The 18,415-nt window shown below is 48.6% G+C and overlaps 1 protein-coding gene and 1 pseudogene across 7 annotated transcripts in view; both read right to left on the reverse strand.

Annotated features, from left to right (window-relative positions):
- LOC104857332 overlaps positions 1-854 on the reverse strand; it is a 9,605-nt pseudogene extending 8,751 nt beyond the window's left edge.
- A 689-nt stretch (positions 855-1,543) lies between these two features.
- The window catches only part of Ikbkb (inhibitor of nuclear factor kappa B kinase subunit beta), a 45,799-nt gene continuing 28,927 nt past the window's right edge, over positions 1,544-18,415 (reverse strand). For 3 of the 7 annotated variants that reach the window (XM_010617097.2, XM_010617094.2, XM_033765348.1), the window contains 14 exons: positions 15,976-16,083; positions 14,365-14,494; positions 13,844-14,038; positions 13,079-13,193; positions 11,722-12,037; positions 11,172-11,323; positions 10,964-11,025; positions 9,863-9,972; positions 8,234-8,283; positions 8,035-8,134; positions 7,683-7,830; positions 5,082-5,209; positions 3,246-3,458; positions 2,432-2,505 (listed from right to left, as the gene is read on the reverse strand). In XM_010617097.2, the coding sequence (XP_010615399.1) occupies positions 3,287-3,458; positions 5,082-5,209; positions 7,683-7,830; positions 8,035-8,134; positions 8,234-8,283; positions 9,863-9,972; positions 10,964-11,025; positions 11,172-11,323; positions 11,722-12,037; positions 13,079-13,193; positions 13,844-14,038; positions 14,365-14,494; positions 15,976-16,083 (1,786 nt within the window). In that variant the 3' untranslated portion in view covers positions 2,432-2,505; positions 3,246-3,286. Of the gene's footprint in view, positions 2,506-3,245; positions 3,459-5,081; positions 5,210-7,682; positions 7,831-8,034; positions 8,188-8,233; positions 8,284-9,862; positions 9,973-10,963; positions 11,026-11,171; positions 11,324-11,721; positions 12,038-13,078; positions 13,194-13,843; positions 14,039-14,364; positions 14,495-15,975; positions 16,084-18,415 lie in introns of those variants that run through there. The other 4 variants (XM_010617095.1, XM_010617099.2, XM_010617098.2 and 1 more) reach the window with 4 other exon arrangements.

Here is an 18,415-nt window from a genome sequence, read left to right on the forward strand (position 1 = left end):
GGTACCGGGGATTGAACTCGGGTCCTTGCACTTGCAAGGCAGGCCACCAAACTGCAGAGCTAAATCCCTGGCCCTTAAAGCCTAGAATTTCTGTAACACAATAATGAAGTGTTTCCATAGAAATACTGAACAATAAATACTCTATTTTGCTGAGGCATCCAGCTTAAGAGTTCATGCCTTTTTCCTTCTCTTTGACACAGGGTCTTGGTATTTTGATACGCAGTGCAGGCTGGCCACAAACTCACAACTGTGCTGCCTCAGCCTGAGTACTGAGATTATAAGTATGTGCCACCATGCCTGGCTTCGTATCTAATTTTTGTGCATTAAAAATCAGCATGGACTTGAGACAATTTAGAACACACCGCTGTGGCCGGTCGGATTAACTATAATTGGGGGAAAATAACAGTACTCCTAATTCCCTCAAGAAAAACCACTACATGTGTAATGTACCCCTTGAGGTTAGCTACTCTGCGTTCTACACTGGGTAAGGCAAGGAACAGTCTCCCCTGGAGCCTCAGAGGACCTGGTCCAGCTGATGTCTCTCTTGCTTTTTAAACTGGGAATTGAACTCAGGACCTTGCACTTGCCAGGCAGGAATGGCACCGCTGAGCTACATCTCCAACCTCCAGCTGAAGTCTTGGTGTCATGTTTTGGCCTTCAGAGGTAAGATAATAAATTTCTCTTAAGCCTGGGAAATTCACCCAGCCAGATAGAGCAAGCAGGCTTTTTCTCGTCTGTGTCCGTTCATGGGCTGGCTCCTCCAGGATCTAACCTGGGATATGCAGAAGAAAAACCGACAAATGCAGGAACTCACTGCCCAAGTCGCTGCTGAGCTCCCAAGGTTCCAGGACCATCACGTCTTCTCTGCCTTTCTGTCTTACACTGCATTTGCTAATACAGTGTCCAAGGATTTAAAAGCACATCTATTTCATCTGTTTAGAAAGAAGCCCTAACTCCTGAGTTTCCACTTTTTCAATTTATCAGAATGGTCCAGCAACACACTTTTAAAATCACGGCTGATTGTGTCATTTTCCTGCTAGAAACTGAGTAACTGCATCCACGGCCTGACTTAGCCAGCACTCACTGGCTCCCTAGTCTCCCTACGCTTGCTTTCTACCTGTCCTTTGCCCAGGATTCCAAGTCGTGCTTTCTCAGGCTCTAGATCCTGTGGATGTTAACAAAGGGGCAGCAGAGTTCTGTGGTAAAATGATTTAGGAAAGCAGTGGATTTATACAAATTAAACCAGCTTTTTATTATAAGGCTCTGTGGATAAGTGCTCACTGTGACTCTCCAAGGAGCAGTGAAAGCAGGAAGCACTTCCTAAACTTACTTCACCAGGACTGCTTCATACGGTCTCCATGGAAGCCGCTTCGTGAAATTCCTCTACTCCGACTTTCTTCTCCAAGCCTGTTATCCGTCTGTGATCGCCTGCACTAGCTTTGCCCCCGTTCTGCCCATGTTTTTGAGTTTTGTGAAATATGTAAGAAGCAGTGCTACCGCACTGCTACCCACCCAGGCACGCTCAGTTTTACCAAATTTCCCATTTTGTTGAATTTCGAGTTCAGGAGCCCTAACCATAGCTGTTGTAAAAGTGGACTGTGGGACTCCCGATTAACAGTTGACTCGTCTTAAAAATATATAGAAACTATTTATAAAAATAGGCAATTTAATAATATTGCTGGTGATGTGAAAGGCAGGAACACACCCATCCCGCCCAGGCAGAGGTGGGCAGGTGCCCAGCCTGGGGGCCAGCAGGCACCCTTTGCTTCTTCCCTTCTTCTGAGTGACAACCGACACCAGGTGAGCCAAGGCTGGCTCTAGGGAGTCAGTCAGGCAGAGCGCATGAAGACAGCGGGACGTCGGCACCGCTCTCCAACTCTGCCGAGAGGATGACCACCGACACGGTAGGTAAAAGGGAAACTTTAGCAGCAGTGCAGTGAAGGAGAAGAGAGGATGTGGCCGGGCCACATCTGTGATTAAAGTATCTGTCGAACAGAAGCTGAATCCAGATGAAACCCCGGCTCTAAGATGAGTGAGGCAGACAGGTCAGGGCCTCTCCGGAAGCAGGGAGGAGACAGGAGAGGACAGGCAGGCACCAGGTGCCATCTCAGCTCTGTCCCGAAACATTCCAGGCAGATTTCTGTCTGGCAGTCCATGTGACAAACCACACACAGAGCTCTTTACGCAGAGCAGAGGAAGCAGCTGTGGAGGCTCTGTTTTCCCGATCACTTGGGATTGGCACTGCCACACACTGGGCCACAATGGCCTTTCAGTGTGCGTACAAAGTGCCAGCACTGCCTGTAGAGGGCCGCGCTCTAGGCCAGGGCGAATGTCACAGCTGTGGGGAAGTAAGACTTCCGTCCAGCTGCTAGAGAGCGCCGGGACATCACTGCAGCAGGAGCCACTGTGGGAGACCCAGGCTAAGTGTGGAACCCCCAGTCACGAGGCCGGCTCCAGGCCACTCTGTTCCTCATCTTCTGTGTGTAACCAACTCCAGTCCAGAGCCTGAAAGAACAGGTTGTTAAATGTTCAGTGGCCACTGTAACCTCAACTCGTCTCTCTTCTCCTGGAGGCAAGCAGCACAACGAGGAAGTGTGGCTACACCTTTCATCAATACTGGCCTGACACTGCAGTGCACCCCTGAGCTGAGCTGCACGTGCAGAACTCTGTGGGCTGCTCCCTGTGGACAGAAGTCCTGTGACTCTGCGCAGACTAGAAAGGTAACTATAGTCCTGCTGAAGGAAGGTAGGAGTGAAAGTTAAGCTTGGCCACTGAATTCCAACCTTACAGAGGAGATGGTGCAGGAGACTCTTCCTCTGGCAGAAATGCTGAGTAAGCAGTGAGATGGCCCATATACAGGAGGGAGGGGAAGAGCTACGAGAGACAGCCCACAGTGGAGATGACCAGTTCACTCATGGCCCAGAGGACCGGTCAGGGCCTTCTCAGCAATGTAAACTCTGCCTTAATGTACCTTCCTGTTCCAACACTGAGCACTGCTGGGCACTGCACCCCTCAGCTGCAGAGCCATGACAGGATCCTGTCACTGGAGCCCAGCAGAGCACCTAGCACAGAGGTACCCACGATGGGCAGCAATGGTACCCACGGTGCAGGGAGGCATAATGGGAGTGATGCTGCCTCGCCACGATTAAAACTCATAAAGATTAATTAAGTAACTAAATACGTAACATGCTTACAGCATGCAATAATTAATAGCCATTAATTACTACGTATAATTTAGAACATACCAGAAAGTCCTACACATATATTGAGGCTACAGAGACTGAGGCTAACACTGGTTGGCTTTGTTTTCTTTCCATTCTGCTGCAGAAGAAAGGGCCCAGGAGGGCTGGGATTCCCCGGGAGTTACCATGAGGCTTCTGTCTTGCTCCTTCATGGTGTCCTGCATGGCACTTTCCAGCCGGAAGCAGAGAGAGTGGGCTTCAGCCACAAGCTCTTCACTGTGGGCGACAATGGAGCGGTCATTCACATTCACTGCAGATATTACTATGCTTTAAAATACGCCATAGAGCTTTGGACATTATTTTTTTTTTAAGTAACGATTAATCTGGCCCTGAATGCCTAAACCCCACATCACTGACCAGAGATGTCATGCATCTGGTTAAGTACTTCTTAGAAGCCCAAATCCAGTTATGAGCATTACTTTTCAAAATAAGGAAAGTAACAGGACTCTAAGAATAAAAAGCAGGAAAAAGAAAAGCAAAATAGCTCTTTTTTGCATACTAGATGCTCTCCAAAACTCCAAAAAATCTAAAGCTTTTTCTCAAGTCACCTGTTTTCCAAAATTTGAAACAGGAAGGAAAAAACAATGGACCACGCAATTCACCATGTTTTCATAGTTCCTTCCAATGTGAAAGGCAAAGTTCTAGAAACTCATTTAATTCAGTCTGCTATCTCTTCCCTGTAATAAGAAATGGGTGTCTCCTATCACGCATTAACGGAACACCATGGGACAAGGACAATCTAATAAACCACCTTCCTTTTCTGACTTCAGCTCTGACACAGAGAGACACCAGAGTCCTGTGCTCCCAGGATGGCTTTTCTGAGCTTCAAGGGTAACAGTGGAGGAAAAACGCCCAGGACAGGGTGGCAGTGCCCTTTAACTCGCATCACTCTACAAATGCGACATGCTGCATGGGAAGGAACCCAGGCTGCTTTTTTTCCCCAGTGTTGGTCATAGAACCTGGGGCCTTGCTCATGCTAGGCAAGTGTTCCACCATAGAGCTGTGCCCTAGGGCTCTACAGCACGTTTTTCTCAGCCTCACCTGCTACTGGGTTAGAGGCCTGGTACCAGCTCTAGAAGGCAGTGAGAGACGTGTGAGGCCTGGTTATATGCAAGAGCCACACTGAGCTGCAAACGCGTGGAAAAGCTCAGACTTGGAATAGAATGGAGTGGAAAGCCATCACTAGTCACTGAACAGGTAACACTAGGTCACGACGGCATCTCGTGAGGACTGAGGGTTTGGTGGCAGAACAGACAGAAGTGGATGCAGAAAGCCCTGCCAGGAAGGGGTCAGGATGTTCTGTTCATGGTTCTGCCACAGTGGCCCAGGCAAAAGTGGGCAGTGGAAGGATGAATGGACGATGAGAGGCACTAGGGAGAATCAAAATGGAGGTGGGCAGGAGGGCAGAGGCCAGAGGACTCAGGCTCATGAAAGGGACACATTCTGAAGGGCCGCTAGTTTTGAAGCACAGGGAATGACACTTTCAGTATCCTCGTTAAGCAATTAGTAACCAACCCTTGGACAAACTATTTAGTTAGAAAGTTACAAGGAACTACTGATAGGAGCCAAATATGCAGCCTTGGCCTATGTACAAGGCGTGCAGTCATTTCAGTTTCCAGTTTTAGAACACTTCTGTGACTATGGGGCTTAGCACATACTACACTTGATCTTAGCCATAAGGCTGAGAAATGATAGCATGCATGTATGTATGTATGTATGTATGTCACAAAGAGAAGCAGGCCCAAATCACCAGACAAGTGTTTATCAGTGATGACAAGCACTGCTGGCCCCAGCATCTGATGATGTGCCCTGGAACATGCACTGCTAACTGTAGCTTACCTTTTCTTGGCTGGCTCAGGTAAGCTGTCAGAGGCAGTGGAAGGCTGGGACATCAGCTGCCCAGAGTGACTGAGTCGAGACGAGTTCATGCTGTCTGGGCTTCCGCTAACAGGACCACGGACCTTGCTCTGAAGCACAAAAGTAGAAAGGCAGCCAACAAAAATTTTTTGGTACCAGAGATCGAATTCGGGACCTTGTGCTTGTGAGGCAGGCGGCGGAACCACTGAGCTAAATCCCTGGCCCAGCCAACAAAATTTTGAAACCAACTGATGGAACAAATTTTACACTCACACTAGAGTATTTCTGCTACAAGACACCATAGTTATTCCTCAAAACTACCAGCCCATATCTGCCTAACAGCTGGGACTTTGTACTCAGCCTCAGAGTTTCTGTGCCAACAGGTGTGCCTTCTGAGGAAGGGCTCTAACTGCCAGGAGACACATGCATCTGTTCTTCTGGGCTTTATTTCATTCCTGTGATTCCTTAGTGAACTCTTACATGGAAAGAAAGGGGAGATACTTCTAGCCTTTTCTGCAGAAGACTGAGCTACACAAAAATGTTAGGAGATGTGACTCGCACCCGTTCTGGTACAGCAAAGGAAAACAGATATATTCCAGCTCCAGGGGTGCTGGGCCACTCCACCTGCAGGGCTGCCACTCCGGCACCTCCTCATACTTTCAGCCCATGAATGTGGCCTACTGCCAACTTCTCAGCACCTCAGACTACGTCTCTTGCTGCCCCTCTGGCCAGCTGTAACCTGTCTGCTTCGCAGATTCCTCCTTGTCCCTGCTCCTGGTACTCAGTGCAGCCTAGCCTGTGGCCCGAGAGCTGGGGATGCACAGCTTCAACTCCCCTCCAGGTCAGCCAGGTAAACCAGTATGTCAGCTCCAGACTGTTCCCCTCCAGATGCTGTACCTCCCCACTGTCTAACACCAGCCATGCAGCCATCTATTCCTCCACTTGTGGCCCAGGCCACACAGCAGGGGTCAGTGGCTTTCCAAATTTCTGTGCACTCGGGAGCACCCAACTCCAGCCCCCCACTGTGTGGCTGTCGTTCATTCCACTTTTAGCTGACACAGGTGATCTCTCTAAAACATGAATGGGATCACAGCACCCCATATGCTTCTTTGGTCTGAAAGGGAACCCTGTGCAGTTTCTCCAGATGGTGCTTCTGTAAGCCAGCCCCGACCCTTCCCGTTTCATCCTCAGTGATCCCTCCAAGCCACTCCTACCATCCAGAAGACATCAGGCTTGTCCAGGCCTTTGATAAAGCAATGGCATATCTGGGATGTCCTAACTCCTACTCACCCTTTGGAAACTTTTCTCTTACCAGCCCTGCCTCCACTGCTCACGTGGATGCAGCTTTATAGTACTTCCTGCTCTGAATGCTGCCTGCGTCCCATCAGACCGCCAGCTCTTTGACAGGGACAGCGCCCAGGAGGTAGAAACGCCTCCTCTGGGTATACTTCCTCCTCTCCTAACTTCTAGACCTTATTGTGGCTCCTGTTTTCTTTCTTACAGGAGGAAATGCCACTACCCAAGGGAAACTCACTACCCACATTCCTGGTCAGGACCATGGGCATCCAATGTCCCCTCTCCAACAGGGTCAGTCTCCGGCATGGCCCAGAGACACACTCCAGCCTCCAGGCGGATTTGACCAGGCAGCCCTCTGCCCAGCTCCTTCCCTCTGCCCGTGAAGCTTCTGCTGACTGAACTGTTCTGTTCCCTCCTCTCCCACCTCTCTGCAGCCCTTCACAACAGGGCTACCCTCCAGCAGTTCTAGCTTCTATTGTCCACTGTGCCCTGGGTATCCCCTTCCGCTGGCTGTATTTTTTTTTAATTGAGTTTATTGGTACATTTTAGGTATACAGTACAGTTAACATTCATTATTGGGATCTTGTACCTTTACATGACAGGTCTTGGTTCTCATTTTTTCCCTTTGTCCCTGCCCTCCCTTCAGCTGTCTGGTTTTTGATGTCTTTCTGAGGACATTCAGGGAGGTCACAGGTGCCTTGAGGCAGGTGCAGGCTACACTGCTAGGGCAGCACACACTAGGGGAGGATCGGCCCTACAAGAGCCATGGCCTTCACCCTGATCTGTGGCTTGACCTTATTTAGGAAAAGGGCCTTTGCAGAGGTAACTGGGTGAAGGATCCTGAGAGATCATCCCAAACTATTCAAGTGTGACCCAAGTCTGGTGACAGTGTCCAGAGGGACACACAGAGGTCATAGGAAGACAGAAACAGATCAGAGTAGTGCAGCCCAGAAGCCAAGGAATGCCTGGCACCCCGGAAACCGGAAGAGGCCAGGGCGGATTCTCCCCCAGAGCCACAGAGGGGCACCATTGTGCTGACACCTGGACTCCAGACTTCTGACTTCAGGATCTCTGAGAGAATAATCTCTGTTGCTGAAGCCATCTGGCTGTGACTATTACAGTGGCACGCAAATAATAAAAATAATAGGAGCAGCCCTTCCTCTAATCTCTCCCCTAACCCTCACTCCACACTACAGGAAGTGACAACGAGCAGCTACTGCCAAGGGCCCCGGGGTGGCCCAGTGGCCCACGGGTGGGAGCTGAGTAGCAGTGGGCACTGTCACTCACACACGCGATCTTCAGCAGGTTCCAGAGCTCCTTCTGCCGTTTCTCCTGGAGCTGGACGACAGTCTTCTCATCCTCATTCATCAGACTCACAACCTCTTCCACCTTGGGCAGCAGCTCCAGCGCCTTCTGCTTGCAAACCACAGTTTTGCTGTGAAGATCCAACAGGACATACTCCCATGAGTCTGGGATGCAGCACTCAGGGCACCATCCCCAGCAGCTAGGGGCCTGGTGAGGACGTGCACCAGGTTCCCTGATGACCATGGCTCCAAGCCGAGCAAGAGCCATCAGCAGCCTCCCTGTAGCCGAGCTGCTGCTCTACATCCTAATCTCGAGTTGAAAAGGGGCTTTGTACCTCAGCTGTGTGTAAATCACTCGCACTTTCTTCTCGAAGCTCTGAATGGCCTGAAGTAGCAACCGCACCATCTCCTGACTGTCACCATCTGTTCGCTGGTCTGGGGGGAGAGCGGCACAGTTGCTTCAGGAGGCTGGTAGGGAGGATCGGTGCCTTAGAAAGGAGATGGGAAGGCACTGAGGCAACCCGGACCACACACCTCTTGGCTTTTCCCTCAGTCTCCTGTACAGCTCCCTCGCTTGCTCCTCTCTGAAAGACAGAAGCAGCTGTGGAGATTCAAGGCCAAACAGGCACATATGCAGCACTTCTAACTTATTTTTTTGCAGACAGGGTCTCACTACGTAGTTTAGGCTGGCCATGAACTCACTATGTAGTCCAGGCTGGCCTCCAACTCACAGCGATCCTCCAGCTTCAGCCTCCCGAGTGCTGGGATTACAGGCGTGCGCCACCACGCCCAGCCAGCACATTACTGTCGACTTCTACACAAAAAGACTTAAACTGAGCAATGAAACCAGACCTAGTAACAGCATCACCATTTAATTTAAATTTTCCCTTGTCTCCCACAATAGTCAGGCCAATAATGTCACATTACATGAGTTTGGTGATCAGCACGAGAGGGGTGGGACAGTGCCCCTCTGCCCTGTCCCCTGTGTAATATGCCAGGAACTGCACACTAATCAGAGAGGAGGACAGACCAAGGAAATAAGGACCTTTGCTCCTGAGATCTGCAGAAGTAAAAGGTATCTCGTGACCCACAGTTCAGCTCAGATTGCATCCTCTGGCCCCCTCTCTGTGAGCAGGAGCCCAACAGTCTGGTAACACCTACCACAGCCCATATAAACCATCCCTAAGGCAGCTTCCCGGATGATGGACTTGGACAAGAATTCTCCACCTTCTTGGCCAGCCAGTAGGTTCCTTCCTTGCCTCCACACCTCATCTTTCAAACTCACTATCACGTTGTGTGGTGAGCAGCCAGCCTTGGTCTCGAATCAAGGTTGACTCGGAGTGACAGCCCTCATTATCAAAACTCACATACTCCCAAGGTTTAATGAGGAAGGAATATCCACGCCATCACTCCAGGTACCCTGCCTGGGTCTGAGCAGGAACACACGCCCATCCCGAGAAGCTGAGCCTGTGGAGGCACACCAGCTCCTCTTCCTTTCCCCTAACACATGTGAGACTGGCAACACCCTCCAAGACGACTGATTTGAAAACTAGGGAATTAAGAGCTAAAGAACTAGAGGACATACAAAACAAATAATTAAATTTCTGTTCAGATTTATCATCCTAAGAAGCCTGTCATCAGGAAACACTGGTGAGTTCAAAGTGACATAGCCCTCAATGAACTGATCCGGCCTATCCACACACTGGGGGCTGCAAGTTACTTTCTCCCGCCAGCGTGGGTCTGCCTGATGCCACATCCCCTCGTGGAGCCAATGCCAGATACCTGAAAAAGGCTCAAACGAACAGGGTCCATGTCCAAACACCTAGGCTTGCCAGGCTTCCCCTCTCTGTAACACGTCTGCTCTTTGAGCCTCAAAATCTGGATTGGGATAGGTAGACTGAGCAGGAATGTCTGACAAGATGGTAAAGGCGACTTGCATTTTATAGCCTTTATAGATTATAAACCACTTCTCAAATGCATTATGTAAATGGATCCTTACAACTCTGTAAGGTCAGCGGGGTTTCTTTGCCACTCAACAGCTTTGAAAACTAAAGCTCAGAGAGACAGTGATTTGCCCTGGCTTCTGTGGAACAGGCTCTACAGGAGGGCCGTCCCGCAGCCTCCCAGGACCTGCTCACACACGGACCCCACCGGGGTACTCACAGGTCGTCCAGGGTGCCGCCCTGCTTGCGACCCATCGGGCTCCTCTGCAGGTCCACAATGTCAGTCTGCAGGGCCATCATCCGCTCCACCAGATGTTTCACTTCGTTCTCCTAATGAAAAGGCTGTGCTAATGTCAACTGATGTGAGAAGACCAGACTGAGACGCAAGATTGCCGGGGGCAGCAGCAGAAAACCCTCCTAACTTTGGGGTATTCTTAATTGACTGGCAAAAGTAATATAATCTCTGGCACTGGAAAGTGTTGAGTTTGGATCCTGCATCTACCGCTTTTTAGCTGTGGGGCCTGGGGGCAGTTACCTAACATATGAACTGTACTTTCTGCTTCTATGAGATAGGTTTCTAATGGGGCCACTCAAGGGACTAAATAAATATCTGGCACAGAAAAGATGCCAATTGCACATTACTTTGCTCCCTCTTAATTTGCCCATCCCAATAAAACCCATGTCGGGCAGCCTGGACCCCTTATTTCAAAGATGCAGTATGTGTGAGAGACAAGTTCTGGAGACGCACACCCTCCTCTCTATGGCTAACGAAGGAACCATCTATAGGATGACCCCGAGCATGTGTGCATCCAACCAGGACGACTATCAAAACAGACATGAAGGCACACGGAAAGGCAGTGCGGAAGCTTTGGAGCCCAGGGTCTTACTCTTCTGTGAAGTTCAGAGTCACGCTCACTTCCCTTAGCTTCATGATCATTATTTTCAGTGGCATGTGATTTATGTGTTCTGAGACTCTGCCTCAGTTTTTTTTTCTTATGAATTTCACATCCAAGAAAACTAAGTGAACACTTCTGGCAAGAGGGAGCAGTGAGCATCATCCAATGCCCTTCCTCAGGCACGTGGTATCTGCTCCTTGCTTAAATGCGGAGCATCTCTGTCCCTCTGCACAGCTCTGGAGTCTCGCCACAGGAGGGCTCCTGCATGCTCTCAGTTTGTTTCCATAAAGTTCAGTTCTAGTCCAAGGGGACTGTGAGGAAAACCTGAATTCTGACATAGACCAAGACAGTGTTGACAAGAGAGTGGAAAAAGAATGAAGCCTCACCCACACCACAAGCACAGAGACTGAATTTGAGTTTCCTACCCGCCCACACAGCTCCATGGCCTGTTCCATTTCCTTCCATGCCAGCAGCAGTTTATCTGATGCTGGAAAAAAAAATTGGGGAGATGAAAACAAAATGAAAATACCACAAAACCCAAACAGGAATATGCAACTCTACTGTAAAAGAAGGAAAAGAAAAAAACCTCAAAAAAGAAAAAGGGGTCTGTTAAACTCATTGTGGAATACGCACTGATCCCAAACTCGGTCTGTTCACTGTACTTTTCCAGGTCAATTTGGATGCTGGTTTTAAAGAAATCCAACTTGGCCTTGAGCTGCTGAGACATGGAGGCCATGGAATTCTTCATCTTGGAGAGGCAGCTGTTATTCCGCAGGAGATTCATCCTGCAGAGACCACAAGAAACGGAATCTTGGAGAGCTCTGGGATCCAAATGCCACTTCCTACAATAACAAAAGCCCATCCAATGTCAAGGGAGGCCCTCGCTATAACAACATCCATCATTATATCACCAAAACAGCCATTTATTACTACACAGACAATTTCCCAGCCCTCAGTGACTCATGAGGCTCTGCACCAAAGTTGGAATTAGGCAAAGTACTACATCAAGGGCCAATAATCTAAACTTGTCATATGGAGGAGAGTAATAAGTCCCCTGCATAATAAGCAGGGCAATTTTGCCAAACCAAACTTCAATGAGCTTCTTTGAAGTCCAAATTCTGTCCACAGCTTGGCCACCAGCCCCTGGTTCTGTATTCCTGCTTCGCATGCTAACCACACTCACCTCATAGGCTCTTGGCAGGCAGAAGGGGCCTCCCTCCAGTTGGCCCATCCGCCCACCTCCTGCCCATCCAAACCAGTGTCTTCCTTTCGTCTCTCAAAACAGTTGCCTCTGGTCCCTGCCTCAGCCACCTCCCAAGAGCCAAAGCCACCAAGCAATCCTAAATGAACCACGCCAAGAATGTGGGCCCAGTACATGGCAGCTCGCTGTCCCTGCTGCAGGCGGTTGCAGTCTTCCTTCAGGGCCTGGACGCTGTGCCACACCTGGCCCCACACTTTCCTCAGCTGGAAGAAGGGGAGGTTCCTCTTGGGCTCCTGAACTGCGCACAGAGACAAGCAACTGTCAGAATGACTCTCTTGCAAACAGCCACATCTTCCCTTGTCACTCACCGGCCCTTAAAAAACTGTTAACTATTACACTACCACAGAACTTGTCAAGTGTTACACCTTTTGTTCCCTCAGCACTGAAGATTTAACTCAGGACTTTTGCACTGAGCTACCTTCCCAGATCATTTTTATTTTTAATTTTGAGATGGATCTTCCTAAGGTTAACTGCCCAGCCTGGGCCTGAACTTGCAACTGATCCTCCCACTTCAGCCTCCCAGAGAGCTGGAATTACAAGTGTGTACCTCTACACTTGGTTCCCTGTATATATTTTCAACAGAAACTCCACATCCATGACATTTGAGGTTAAGTTAAGTTTTATAAAAAGGCAACATCAATCCACAATACTGAAGACAATTAAGGCTGAAGATCTCTAAGATCTGTTTATTCTGAGCATGTGGCTGTGGGTGGGCCAGGGAAACAGAAGTGGCAGGGGCATTAAAATATTCTTGGAATATTCATGCAATGGAACACTATTGTCCATTAAAACAAGGCAGTTCTACAAGCACCAACGGCGGAAACATATGGAAAACATACTGTTAAGTCAAAAGGGTAGGAACAGAGCCGTACATGTTGAATGTCACCAGCTGTGTAGGGGAAAGCACCCTGGGATCTCATGCAACACTCTTCCTGGGAGGGAACTGACTAGCTGGGGAACTGGGGAGAGGCTGGCTTCTTTCTCATGTATCTTTTGAGTTTTTAAAAATACCGTGTATATACATTAATTATTAAAATATAAATGCAACTTGAAAAATAAATGAAATGGGCTAGTAGGCAAGCAGACAGTATTCTCTGCTCTGAGGGTGACATGATTCTGCTCTGAGAATCTCCCTTCCTCCTGTGTGCCTGGGCCACTCCTTCTGTGCCCTGAGGACTGGGCACCCAGATTTCCCTGAAAGCTCCTCCCCACTCACACCCTCCCTCCTCCTTGTCCCAAGTATCACAACTGATTATTTTTAAAGAAATGATGCTCTTACGGATGCAACTGACACTTTCGGGCTGGGGTCGTGGGGAGATCTGAGTCTCATAGGCGATTTTACTGTTGTCAAAGAGGAAAACAAGATCCATGTCCAGTGTGCGGCCCTCATTTGGCTACAAAGAGACAAGGACAGAATGAGGTTGCATGGATCCAACTCCTCCCTTTTCCAACTAATCCTAAGAAGCTTCACAGTACTTTCTGCTGTCGCCAAGATCATCATTTTAGGCCAATAGGTACAGAGCATGCACAATGCTTTTCTTCCTGATTCTACACACACTCCTTACAGCCGTCCTTTTGTGTTGATTTTCTGAAGCCATACCTCGTTTACAATGCTTCATGTTGTTTTATTCTAAATGCCTGTCACATGCAGCTCAATGTCTACTTCCCTATGCAGTGACTGTTTCTGCTATGTTAACTCCATCCATTATACTGACTTAGGAGTTCTTCTGTTCTTCAATGCCACAGTCAACACAAAGACTTAACTACTCCATCCCCAGGAAGCCATAAAAGGCTTCTGCTTTTGCAAAATGGCCAAAGAAAGCTACTCTCCATGGTCTGGAAGAAACAAGCCAAATATGGAGTGAGGTCTGTCTCCTAGTTAGGTGCAGAGGACTGCTCAGTCCATCTCACAGCAATAGTGGGCACCTGTGCTGTGGATTAACACACTGCTTCCAGGGTAAGGAAGCAATCGGACTGTGTGATTTGTTCCCTAGGAGACAAAGTCAGGGAATAGCAGGGAAGGCTGCAAAGAGCCAGTGCTTACCTTGCCATCAGAAATACACTGAGTAGCAGGCTTGTCTGGGATCAAGGCCAGACCTGCCTCCTGCAACAGCTCCTGGTCATTCTCTGGGATTCCTGTGTCCTCCTGGATCCTGGCCTTTAATCTCTGCAGACTCTCATCTTCTCTTACAGGATAGGTATGAATAGTGCCTGTGACCATGTTCAAGACATGAACCAGCTGCAACACAATGCAGACGTTAGAAGGATGTCTTTGTAGCGGCGCCATCTACCTGCAGAGGTCCTCCACTACTCTCCTCAAGGCCTGGCTCGCGGAAGGGGGATGGGCATCCGATCTCCTGTGTTCCAGGCTTCAATATTCCTGTTTGTCCACTGCAATGGTCTGGCCCCAGGCGTTAATTACTCAGGGGCCCCACCCTGTATGAATGTACACAGACTCTTCCTGGACCCTGTACTTCCCCACTCAGCCCCCTGGGCATGGAGAGCTTGTTCTGTGAAGCCCTCCTCACCCCACTGTTCCTAGGGCTCCCTGGGCTGCATGCCCACCTTCAGGTTTAAAATGTCATCCAGCGCCCGGAAGCAGCCGTTGGGTCCATACTGGGAGTCTGTGCCCCTCTGCCGGGGGTGCCACATGAGCATCAGCTGCAGCCACTTTTCCAGTCGTTCAGCCAGCACACTAGGAAGAGGACAGAGTGAGAGGGATGTCTCCCGCTGGGTGCAGACACATCACAGATGGATTTGACTGTGCGGCCTGGGGTGTGTCTTGTAGGAGACACATAAGTGATTATTGAAAATGAAAATGGACAAATCTGAGAGCAAGAGCTGAGATGCCTCCAACCAATTAATTATGCAGTACTTATCCCTTTCACCTCACCTCCTACTAAAACAGCTCTCCCCCGCAGGGATTCCAAGGATGGAAAAGCAGCAGAATAACCTCTACCCGTGTGCAGCAATGACCTGCGAGGAGGCTCTAATGGGCACCATGGGGCTGGGAGGCGGCTCAGTAGTACACACAGTACCGCACAGCCTGCAACGTGGGTGCCCTGAGCCAGGGGTGGGGTGGGGGCAGGTGGGAGTGCTTTCTAGCTGCCCCTACCTCCAGGTAATTCCTTTACACACTCAGTCCAGGCCAGGGCTCTCAAGTCTGTGGTTTGGTAGAAACAGGGCCACTGAGCAGGTGAGTGGGTGGGAAGCAAGCACAGAGCCACCTGCATGTACAGCTGCTCCTGTCCTTTGCATGATCACTTGAGCACCTTCTCCTGTCAGGCCAGGGAACTGACTCTTACTGCGAACTGTGCCTGCGAGCGAGTCAGGTGGTGAGCTCCTTATGAGACTCTAGGTAATAACAAAGTGCACAGGAAATGCTGCACTGCAATCATTCTGAAACCACTCCCCACCCCAGTGCATGGAAAAACTGTCTTCCCTGAAACCAGTCCCTTCTGCCAGACAGGCTGACCTAGGCCCCATGCTGCCGGGCGGGTTAATCCACCCTTCAGGAGCATCTGGTGCGTGCGCACACACAGACTTCAAACTCCTGGGTCCCGTGCCTGCCTCCTGGATGCATCAAGCCCTTCCCAGAGGCCCCAACAGCCACTCACTGCCTCCCTAGCAAGCCCCTGCTTGTCATAACCTCTATCCTTTGCGTTTTCTTCCTCTACCCTCTTCATCTGCCCATCTACACATCTTTTCAGAGCTTCCCTAAAAGTTCCAGCACAGACAGTCACTGCACATAAAACCTCTCCCCATTCTCAAACACTCCTGCTCCTCAATACCCAGGCAGTGCAGTTATGTGTGACTGCCTTGAAAATGTCCTTTGTAATGTGACCCAATTCTGACGTTAATACCTGCTTACAGTCTGGCTCTAAGACTAGACTGAATATTGCTGACTATGACACAGTATTAGGCCAAAGGGTACAAAGAGAAATAAAGTATAACTCCTACCCTTAAAAGGCCAAGACTGGGTCTCATCTCCAGCACCACAAAAAGAAAAGAAAAGAAGTGGAAAGATGATTTCTGGGGAGATGAGGGAAGGAAAACTCTATTTGAGATGGATTATGGCAAATTCTCAGTCTTAGTAAAGCATCAGATGTCACCTCAGATTTGCATTTCTGCAAAAGGAAGGCAAGTACGTAGAGGAGCCAGACCCCTGGGCTTTACCTGTTCAGATTGTTGGGGTAAGGTAAAGAGCTTGAGAACTTCACTGCTCCGTTCAAGTCTTCACTGACAACGATGTCTACCTCACTCTTCTGCCGGACTTTGGAATGCCTGTAAATGAGCCATCTATTAAGTATGTGCATTCAGTGGTCAAGAGCCACTTTTCATTTGTAACAGGACATTACGACACTACAGGAGACTCAGGATACCACACCCCTGCCCCGGATGGATATTTAGCCTTCTGGAATAACAGCCTGGTGTTATGGTGTGTAGCTAGGGGTCCCCCAAAGCCTCGTGTGCTCATGGGTGGGCCTTCTGAGAGAAGACTGGGTCATGAGACATGATACTCATCAATGAATTAGTCCACTGATGAATTTACAGCTAAATGTGACTTGGGAGGTAGGCACTGGGGGTGGGAGGTGGCCTGAAAGGGTTTATCTCCCTCCTGCCTCCCTGGATCCTTCTCTGCTTTCTGCCTGCTCTGCCCCACATGTCACCTTCCTCAGAACCAGTCAACTATGGACTGGAACTTCTACAAACTGTGAGGAAGTCTTTCCTCCTTTAAGTTGTAGGTATCAGATACTGTGTCTCAGTAGTGAGAAAGTAACTGAGACACCTGGTTTCTCTAAGTTTAAGAACGATGGGTATTGGACCTAGGGGCGTAGCTCAGTGGTAGAGGCAATGTCAGACACACCAAAACAATAACACAAAGGCTTAGTATACCTGAGTGTGTGTTTGAAGAACAGCCTAGCAGATCCATTGACCATTTTACGTCCTGAGTTCTACAGTCAGTACTGCTGATCCTTGCATCATCCTTGGCTTTTGCTTTTCCCTAATTTCCATTTCATCTATACAAGTGCTCATGTTTTGACAGAGGGTAGAATTAGGGCTTCCAAATCAAGATCATGCATACACGACATATTCATATGAAACCGGTCTGACATGCATGCAATGAACTTCCCTTTGAGTGTACACAGCTAAGTATTTTTTCTAAGGATAAATGAACTTTTACTTTTCTCAGCTTAGGGACTTCTTGATATAGCTGAAGTAAAATTTGAAGGGAAAAAATTTTAAACCCAACTGGCTTCCAACCTTCCTGATAACAAGGAAAGTAATGTAAATGTGGATAATGCCTTACAGATAACTATATGCTTGGTTCTCTTAGTTGCTATGAAATCCCATGTAATCTGCCACTCAGTGGTGAGGAAATGAAGACTAGGTCATCTCTCCAAGTCTCCAAGTGGGGACTCAAATTCAAAATCCAGTGTCTTCTCTACTCTGTCTAATGTCCAAATACACTTTCCCCAACAAGAGTTGGGAAATTCAAATAAAAAAGTGTTCTCGGTAGTGACCAAGTGTCATTGGCAAGCATGGACCTGGCCCACATAGCTGCACAGAAGACCTAGAAGAACTACACACAACAAGGCCGTTAGGCCTCTGTGTACAACTCCAGGACAAACTGAGGAGGGAGTCAGGCCTGAGCTTTCTAATTAAAGTGGACAAATCTGCTATGGAAAACTTAAGTCTGGCAGAGGACTATAAAAGGGCACACAAAATCAAACACATATTGCTTAGGCTAGTCCTGAAATGGACTTCAAAGTAGCTCTGCAAAAGAATTATAAAGCCCAAGTTGCATCTGCCCTGAAATTACTGTCTACCTGCTTCCTTAAATGGAGAGAGAAATTGTTAAAAAATTGTCTAAAGTGTTAAAAAGCCAATGATGGAGGCTCTTCTCATGAAGCAGCCCACAGAACTTCTTCCTCCTGGGTTCTGGAGCAGCCCACTTGCAGGTGGCTTTCTGGCTTCCCTCGCCTCTGAGGGAAGTTTTAGGAAGAAAATTCTGCAAACAGCAGAGTCATTATGAAGATGTTCAACCATTAGTGGAATATTTCCAAGCAGCCATATTTGCTTTTAGTTCTAATGGATTGTAACTCATCTTGTTAGAAATCATGGAAAAGATTAATACTTGAACTAAAAAAATGCAATAGTCCCTTGGTTAATTAAAACCACTACAGATGTGCAAATAATTCAGAACTATTTTTTACGATGGTCCCGTTAGTAAGTGTGACCATCAGTGAATTACCTAATTCCCTATGTTCAGAACCTCTGCAGCTGAAGCAGGTGCCTGCTTGGTGGTGATCACCACAGGAGGGCGGACTCTGCCTCACGGATGCTCCTTCCCATCCCCAGGTCTAGGCTCCCAGGGAATCACTCTCCCAGAACTGCTTTCCTAGGTCACCCAAACTTAATTCATCTCAAGCAACATTCATACTGTAAATACTTGTCCTTTGAACAGTTAATGCTTTTACCACGTCCAGAAAGGTATTTAGAAAGAACAGCCAGTGTGGGCAATGTGGGGTGAAAGGGAAAAGCACGTCTATGCCACCTTTTGGTGAGCAGTGCATGCACACCAAAGCCTTTACAAGTGTGCATATCCTTTCAT

This window comes from Fukomys damarensis, unplaced genomic scaffold, assembly GCF_012274545.1.
Source record: "Fukomys damarensis isolate Sample0158 unplaced genomic scaffold, DMR_v1.0_HiC HiC_scaffold_18, whole genome shotgun sequence".
NCBI classification, from domain to species: domain Eukaryota; kingdom Metazoa; phylum Chordata; class Mammalia; order Rodentia; family Bathyergidae; genus Fukomys; species Fukomys damarensis.